The 8,679-nt window shown below is 36.1% G+C and overlaps 1 protein-coding gene across 1 annotated transcript in view; it reads right to left on the reverse strand.

Moving 5' to 3' along the window:
* LOC104468168 (golgin subfamily B member 1-like) overlaps positions 1 to 7,782 on the reverse strand; it is a 36,859-nt gene extending 29,077 nt beyond the window's left edge. The window contains exons 1-10 of the mRNA XM_010082206.1: positions 7,666 to 7,782; positions 6,491 to 6,637; positions 5,220 to 5,342; positions 4,417 to 4,584; positions 3,856 to 4,041; positions 2,274 to 2,396; positions 1,974 to 2,087; positions 1,150 to 1,471; positions 761 to 786; positions 184 to 301 (exon numbers count right to left, since the gene is read on the reverse strand). Coding sequence (XP_010080508.1) covers positions 184 to 301; positions 761 to 786; positions 1,150 to 1,471; positions 1,974 to 2,087; positions 2,274 to 2,396; positions 3,856 to 4,041; positions 4,417 to 4,584; positions 5,220 to 5,342; positions 6,491 to 6,637; positions 7,666 to 7,782 — 1,444 coding nt within the window. The remainder of the gene's footprint in view (positions 1 to 183; positions 302 to 760; positions 787 to 1,149; positions 1,472 to 1,973; positions 2,088 to 2,273; positions 2,397 to 3,855; positions 4,042 to 4,416; positions 4,585 to 5,219; positions 5,343 to 6,490; positions 6,638 to 7,665) is intronic.
* Positions 7,783 to 8,679: the final 897 nt, after the last annotated feature.

Here is an 8,679-nt window from a genome sequence, read left to right on the forward strand (position 1 = left end):
AAGAAAAGCTGAGCTAAAACTCTGACTTAAGTACTGTATGCTATTGTTCACAGGTGCAGAGAGTTACTTCAGAATCTGCTTAAAAACAAAGATACACTTTGAAAATGAAAACAAGAAAGTTCATTTAGCTTTGTCTCTTTACTTCGAATCGCCTGCAAAAGAAATATAGATTTTTTTTTTTACCATTTTGAGTTTTGATCTCATATAACGATTGCAGTTTTGTCTGTAGTTCTTCATTTTCAGTTTCCAATTCTGAGATACGATTATTTAAGGCAGACACATCATTATTCTTTGATGAAAACTAAAAGAAAAAAAAAGTTATGGTTTTTCAAATGCATGAAAACACCAGAAACACAGCAAACTCAGTGCAACTTTTTCTTCTGATTTTTAGTAAGATTTAGAACAGCTGTTTTTCTAACATTTGAAAATGCAATAAACTAGCTAATCTCTAACAAATTTTCTCCTGAATGCTGGTAACACCAGTTTGTACTACTTTTTGTTAAAATTCATCCTGTATCAATATTTTATGCCCATTCAAATTTTATAATTTATTCATAAACATTTTGAATAAATTATTTTAATATGCTATTTAGCTCTTTTTTTTTTTTCAGTCAAATCTCTCAGCACAGTAGTTCTAAAAACAGACATGCAATACTAAACATAATGTCACACATACATTTTTCAGTTCATCCTCCAGTTGTTTGATTCTTGATTTAGACCAAGCCTTCATTTTCAGAAACTTTGCTTCAGATTTGCTGGCTTCTTCTGTTTTCAATTTCAATTGTACTAAGAAACAAGACACAAAAAAAAAAAATGTAAAACTTTAGAAAGATGATTAATACAAGACCTGTGTTTAATTCCTTTAGTAACTGGTAGTTATACACTTACACAAGACAACTGCATTTAAAGAAAAACAAAACAATAAGAGACGCAGTGAGAAATTTACAGTTCATGTGGCTATCTTGGTACTTCTATAGCTCTCACCATTACAGCATTTTTCAATTAGTGTGGCAGTAACTCTTCCACCAAGTTTAAAGTAGTTTAAAAGTTTTTTAAAGTTTCTACTTGCAGGAGGGATGAAAGTGGCATAGAATACATAACAGCATGGGGCAGAGGAACCCTTCACGTGTAACTGTTTAAACAGGATACCTTCTAAATCTTCCATCTGCTCTTTGGTTTTAGACTCTAGATCTCCCACTTCTTTGGAGTTAGTCTGTCCACTACCACTTAATTCTGCCACTTGTTTCTTAAGCTGAAACAGGGCCTGATCCTTTTCTTGCAGCTCAGTTTCATGTTTCTCCTGAATTTCATGCAGTTCAGCATTATGTTTCTCCTTAACTTTTGTCATTTCAAGCTCATGTTTCTCCATCATGTCTCTCAACTGGGCTCTCATTACATGTTTCTCAGCATCCAGTTTAGACTGGAGGTTTTCTTTTTCGGACAGAAGACGCTTCAGGTTTTCATTGATCTCCTGTAAGAAAAAAAAAACAACTTTATATTTTAATGCAAAGTATTTTCAGTACCACTGTCCAATATTGTATCTGGATTCCTGCATACATCATAATCAGAAACCAGCACAACCTGGCTCTACTAGAAAAGCTACTCAGCTCTGACTTTCCAAGACAGAAGTGGGGACTTAAGCAAAATGGCATCATTATTTGAGTGCAAATTACACGCAACCTCTCCTGCAGGTGAAAATGCAGTCTTCCATACATGGCAAGTTCCCAAAATTAATCAAAACAAACTATGGGTGACAGTTGCCAGTTTTATATTTTATGACCTTTCCTCTAAGTTAATTTCCTAACTGGAATTAATATTTGTTTGCACAACTATAGTTGCATTATTAGCACGTGTCAAAGCCTCACAGAGAACTGTCTGAATACTTTACGCAAAACTATCTTTTGTGCACAACCAGCTTTTTGAACTTGTAATTGACCTGATGAGTTTAGCTGAGCATATACACTATTTCTTACTTTCAGTTGTTGGTCCTTGGCATCCAATTCTTTTTGCAAGACATCTATCACCTGTGTCCTTCCCAGCATGACTTCTTCCTTTTCATGGAGCTTCTGTTTCAAGGCCTTTAGTAGCTATCAAAAAATTTTAAAAAAAATCAAATAAAGAAGTTAAAACTTTCAGAAGCAAAAGAAAAAGACTTATCCTTATTTTCGCAACCAGACATCTGAACTGTTCTGCAGAGGTTAGTAATTACATGATTCCAAATTCCCACATCTCACTATATCAAAGCAAGCTATTGAGTTTCCAAAGCAACGTACCTGTTCCAGGTCAGCACTTGCATCAGACTTAGCAGCTAATTTAAAGAGCTCCTGCTCATGCTTTTCTCTCTGTGCTTCTAGTTCCTTATCCTTTTCCTGGATAATATTTTGAAACACGCGTAGCTAAAAACATACAGAAAGTAAATATGAAACCAGTCCACAAAGGTAAAGGACACTGAATCGTCTAACTAAAGGTACAGCAAGACAGTGTATTCCATCTTAAGTCTCAGTTTTGCTTCCACTTACCAGTAAATGTAACAATCAGTCAGTGACTACTGATGTCAGTGGTGCATGCAGATAAACCTCCAACTGACATAACGCTTGTCTTAATTCCACAATAACAAACCTTAAATGAGAAGCATGGTACCGTTCATTTTTGTTTAATATCACAGATCTTCACCTTTCTTTTTTGGATGCCATTGTTCCGAGACTTCTAATTTCTAAAAGATTGTTAATTTCTAGCCTCTATCAATTAAGCCCAAATGGCAGCTTTGAAACCTAACCGCTGCCTCCTCAAAAACTTGTGTTCTACTTCTAATGTCTTTTTTAGCCATCTTAAATTTTTTGTAAGAACTGTATGTAACTTTTGGAATCTTGCTAATGTCATTTTGAATAAATTCACATAACGCCTACCCAGACATATATCTGAGTGATGACACTGTGCTCGCTAAAGTGGCTTTTACAATCTCAGCTGTCTTTTTTTTTTTCCTTCCTGGATCAAAACTAATTCCTCATGTATGACTAAACACATGTGGTCATTTTTAGGATCAAAAGTTGCATTTTTGTTACAGAAAAACAAACTAAGACATCATATGAGGTGGGAAATACTCAGATGAATACTTTCAGACACGGTAGGGCTCAAATGCTGAGGGATCAGACACATCACATTAAAATTGGAGATTTAGGTTCCAAAGGAGCTGCAAGAGCCTGGTAAGAGGAATGGATAACATGCTGTCTAATTCCACTTTTTTATTTTTCTTTAAGTATTATTTATCAAGTTGTTGTTGTTTGTCTTTGTCTGTTAATCAGCTGCAAATTTCTCGAAAGCCTTCCCATTAAGTACACCAAACATCTTGAGCTGTATTTCAGTCAGGAGGAACACACTTTTTTTTTCCTTCCATGCTCCCACGCTACAAAGCATGCCAGACAGCTCACAGCACCAGCGAAAGTGATCTGCCAAACAGTCACATATGCCAAGAGTGGTTACAACCATCCAAAACCACTACCAACCACCACACATGTGCATTTTTGCACGTTCAGATGTAGCACTACAACAGAGAGATGTCTGGAGGTTCTTCAACTGGAATTCCACACAATTCATTTCACTCTTACGCACCAGTTCCTTGTGCCCAAACATCAGCTGCATCCTTAAAACTCTTTTCTTGCATAAAACCTTCAATTATCACCAGCACAAACCATTTACTGCTTCATTATTCTCATTTCATCTGATCACCATATAGATATCTACTCAAGAATCATCCAAAATTAAAAATGGCATTTCTCAGCTATTGCAACAGAAACACTACAGCCAACATACCACTTCTTCCACCAAAGAATGTAAATATTTTGAGAGTTTACTTACATTTTCCATATATGTAGCTTCTTTTCCTTGGAAATGCTCTCTTTCTTTGTTCTGAATATTTTTAAGACTCTCAATCTGTTCCTGGAACAAGCTACATTTTTCTTCACTTTCTCCAACCTTCTTGGTAAGGTTCTGAACTAGAATCTGCATGCTCTGTAGTGATGACTCTTTATCAGCCAGTTGATTCTTTAGAATGCAAATCAAAAGGCAATTAAAAGAACAGACCCAGAAAAAAGATAAAGCAATCATCATGAAGCCACCTCCTAGTCCTTCCCTCATTTAAAGCAACATTAAACCCAAATTTCAGGTTTGGTTTTAATTGGAATGAAATTTGTCAGCAGCTTCTGAAGTCAATCCTAATACATACAAATAATACTGACAAAAGCAGTAAATAAGTACAGATTTACTACCAAAAGTGAAAATAATCAGTGAAGAACTTTTATTCATATGAACAGGCGCAGAGGATTTGTCCTTCAGAGAAGGATCCACCATACAATGCACCAGAATTCCTTGATTCCTGGAAACCTCTACGGAGATTTTAAATTTGAGCTGCTAATGTACCTTCAGTTCTTCATTGGGCAAGAGTACTTCATTGGCAACACCACTCGATCCACATGCCATCTGTAAATCGATGATATAAGCATCTCTTTCAGCTAACTTCTTTTCCTTCTCTGCCAGCATGGCATCCATCTCAGCCCCACGACAGCGCTGGGCCTCCAGTTCAACACTCTGAAAATGAAAAGAAAGCATTGTTCATCATCTATGCTTCCACCATCTACAGCACAGAACAGTTGGCATTATTTCCTTACTGCCTGTTTCAGGGTACTGAAAAAAAATTACAGTCAGATTTACAACCTGCTTCAATTTTAACTGTAATCTTTAATTACCACCCGTTTCTCTGAAATTCTGCAGCGTTCACATTCCTGCCACCTTCCACAGTCATGTCCACAAAACAGCTACAAACCACACCATGAAATCACTCCTTGCCTACTTCTCTTCCAGTTGTGGCTTCTTTTTGCAACAAGAACTGAAGCAAAACAGCGTTTTTGTTCAAAATACAAGATTTAAATATAACAGGAACCCACAAAGTTCATATTTGCATAGCCTATTCCATTCCTTTTCAAACAACAACAAAAGCATGCTTGAGGATTCACTGCTCACTGAAGACACAACGACAGAACTCTCGCTGCGTTTGCTTGGGCAGGTTGTAGCGTATAACCTTCTCTGGCTACTCAACAGAAAACTTTCTCAGAATGTCTGTTTAGTAATGTATTTATACACTTCTATTTAAATAAATATATTTAAACATAATCCTACACCACAAATGTGAAAAGCCACACACTTAGCATCACATGAAACACCACCTTTTTTTGCAGCTCTTCATTTTTTTGTGTGATCTGGGTTTCTAGTTCTTCAATTCTCCTTCTCAGTACTAATATTTTCCCACGATTTGCCGCAGCATTTTCCTGGTCACCATCTTTGGATGCCTGCAAAAACAGGGGGTGTTGCATTCCGTAAATAGGTAGCACCTGACTTCAGCACCTCTACCTATTCAGATTATGCTGGTGAGAAAAAGTGGACTTGACTCATGGTTTGTGTTTCAGTTCTCTTCCATATTGCATATTCCATCTAGAAGCTTGACAAAGCAACCACAGAATTTATATCAAGCTTTTAAAAAATCTTTGTATTTAAATTATTAATGATAATTATTACTGCAAAGTGGACTGGAACATGCAATAAGAGCATTCATTTCTTCTGGCAATTGTAGCCCATACAATATGGCAAGCGTAGCCCATGTAACTCAGATGGAGAAAAGGAGGGGGAGTAAAAAGTGTAAATCAAACTGTTCCTAAGCACAATGTTTCCAATAAGAATTTCTGTAGGTATAACTACTGGGTTACAGAAATTATTTGCCATTTCAAAATAAATCAAGTGCAATTGCTAGAAATGTTTTATTAGCAAAATATATCAGAAGCATAAATACTGCACATCTTTGAGGACACCCAGGGACTTCAGCAAACTGATCTGTTTCTGTTCCCTTTCAGCATACCTTTGTAACACAAACGCCCCAGAAATAAATAGTAAAGCCTTGCTAAAGTGATTTTAGATGCTGTATGAAGTCAAAATATGCTATTTTGAAGAAACACAAGTCTACTATCACAACTGTCCTAGTAAAAACTGATCTGATAATCTTTGTTAACAGTAAAACACTGTTCACTTAAAGAGACACTCCTACATGTAATTTACATTTTGCTACCAAGGACATTTTTATATATCCCTTTTTGTCTTGGACATTAAGGTAACAAGTTAGGTTTTGTTTTCATTTCTTCTCAAAAACTTATCTTCCTGACTCACATGTTAAAAGTTTTGAGCAGCTAATAAGATGAGGATCAGTAAGAACTCTTTTACTAAAACAATCTGAAAGGAATTTACAATTTTCTAAGTTTCTATAGAAAGATAAAACAAGAATGAAATAGAAATACACAGATGGACTGACAGCACCCACAGAGTCTACCCTGATCCTAACCTGACTCAGCTCAAAATCTCAACTTCAGTTCCACATTTGAGTCCAGCAGGCAAAACTGTCTACAGCCTTACAAAAATTACATCTGCTTTAAAATGTAAGGACACTTACCTTTTTTTGTTCTGTTTTTGCCTCTAAGCCTCCTGATACTGATAACTGTTTCTTAAGTTCTTCCAGTTGTGAGGTTAACGACGCAACCTTGGCTTTGTTCTGCAGCTTCAACTTGGAAAGTTTGGCATCAGCAGATTCCTTCTCTTCCTACAAACATCAAAGTAATGAAGGACTAAATCAGCTACATGAACAACTGCACCATTCAATTCTTCCATTAGAAAAAAAGAAATGTAAAGTGGTTACCAAAAAAACCTTTCCCCTGAAGAGACATTATAATGTTACCTGCAACAGGTGTGTGTATATGAAACACCCTTCCTTTCATTATTTAGACTTTCTTTCATTATTACATTTTCATGGTTGTTACTATTATTGTATAGAATCCAGAGCACTATGTCAGAAATTTTCCTATTTTTTTGATAGTAATACAAATTCAGGGCTTGATTTTTTTAACAAGAAGAGGGTTGTGGTGGGTTTTTTTGATGCAAAAAGAAAGACACCTCCAAAATACTACAAAAGAACATTTCATATTGTTTAAAAAGATGAATTAATTTACAAGTTTTGGAAAATTCAATATTTTAACACTTGGATGTCAGTGCCCACGTAAGTTTTTTTTAAGCGTGAAATAGTCCCTTGCAGGAACGGACCAATCTTATTACCGTTTAAAAAACAACAGAGTAAATAATAACAAACCCTCAAAATTCTTCAGGATATTAGATATAAATTCTTTCTAGTGCCTTCCTTCCTAATGCCAGTCAAAAGCAGAGGGCAATATATAGTAGCATTAATAGTAAGATCATTATACAACAAAAACACATTTATAGTGGAAGGCAAAATAAAAAATTCTCTACAGAAATTCCATTTGAGGTGAGATGGCATCTCACTAAATGTCCTGTAACTATTTGGATAGCATTTTTCACCATACTTAGCCTCAAATACCCACACCCCCCTAGCTTCTGGAAAGTCAGTCTGTCCTTTGCAATTATTAAGTGCACCTGCTCATGCAAGGAACACATGTTGTGTGCGTAAACCCGAACCCAGTTACAATTTTGGAACAGCAGACACACTGGTAAAAAGCAGTAACTGACTATAAGACTGTATCTACAGAACCAGCTCATGATAAACAGGACTGAAGGGGTTTTTTTAAAGTCTTTTGCACAAGCATACGCGCACAGTACCTTTAACTGAAGATCTTTATTTCGAAGCTCAGCATCCTTCTCCCTGACGAGCTCCTTCAGCTGTGTTACTAGCTGTTCAGTACTCGTCAGCTGCTCAGTCAAATCTGTCACCGACATGCTTGTTGCATCTTGTGAGCCGGCAGCCTGCAGAGGTTAAGCATACTTTGAACAAACAAAATGGTGCAGACGATACCAGTTCTGCAAAAATTCCTCAGCTGGTGTTTGTCTGGGGTTTTTAAACCCTCTGCCAAAATCCTTCAGCTGGTGTTTGTCTGGGGTTTTTAAACCATCCAGCAAATATTACTAGAGTTCAATACTAAAACTTACATATATTATATGTACCTACACCAGACTGTTTTTAGCAAGTTCGATAGACACATGAAATTATAAATCTTAGAAACTGGTTTAGGAATATTGGTTTGAAATACAGCAAAAGCATCAAAGCATCGAAAACTGAATTTCCTCACTTCCTGGATTTGCAATGCAACAACCAGCAGTGCTACTGAACCTAGTGGCCATAAAATATTGATATTGAACATACTACGCACAAAAAATATACCTGGGATAAAGCTTGTGCAATTTCTACAAATGTTTTCTTACAGCAAGATAAGCATATGGAAGAGGAATAGAACAGCTGCGTTACGCACAAGAGATTAAATACCAAACCGACAGGAAGCAAGAACCCAACCTGACTTTGAGAGTTCTAAAACCGAGTCATGGTTAAGACTAGTTAAGCAACTTATTTGCAAAAGAGCAAGTACATACGATTAGTACCTCATCAATTGAAGATTCTCTACAGTAGAAATTCTTAAGAAAATATTATTTTAATAATAATTCAATACTTACTGCTGTTTTGGAAGGAGAATCATCTGCACTACCCCATTTCCACATAGCTTCACGATGGCTATGAAAACAAAAATGAAGTAATACCACAGTAAGTATCAGTGACCCTCAGATAACTGTAATTAACTCATTTCTCTCTACATATTTCACTGTAAAATGCTTGAAACTATT

This window comes from Pterocles gutturalis, unplaced genomic scaffold, assembly GCF_000699245.1.
Source record: "Pterocles gutturalis isolate BGI_N339 unplaced genomic scaffold, ASM69924v1 scaffold23641, whole genome shotgun sequence".
Classification (NCBI taxonomy): Eukaryota; Metazoa; Chordata; class Aves; order Pterocliformes; family Pteroclidae; genus Pterocles; species Pterocles gutturalis.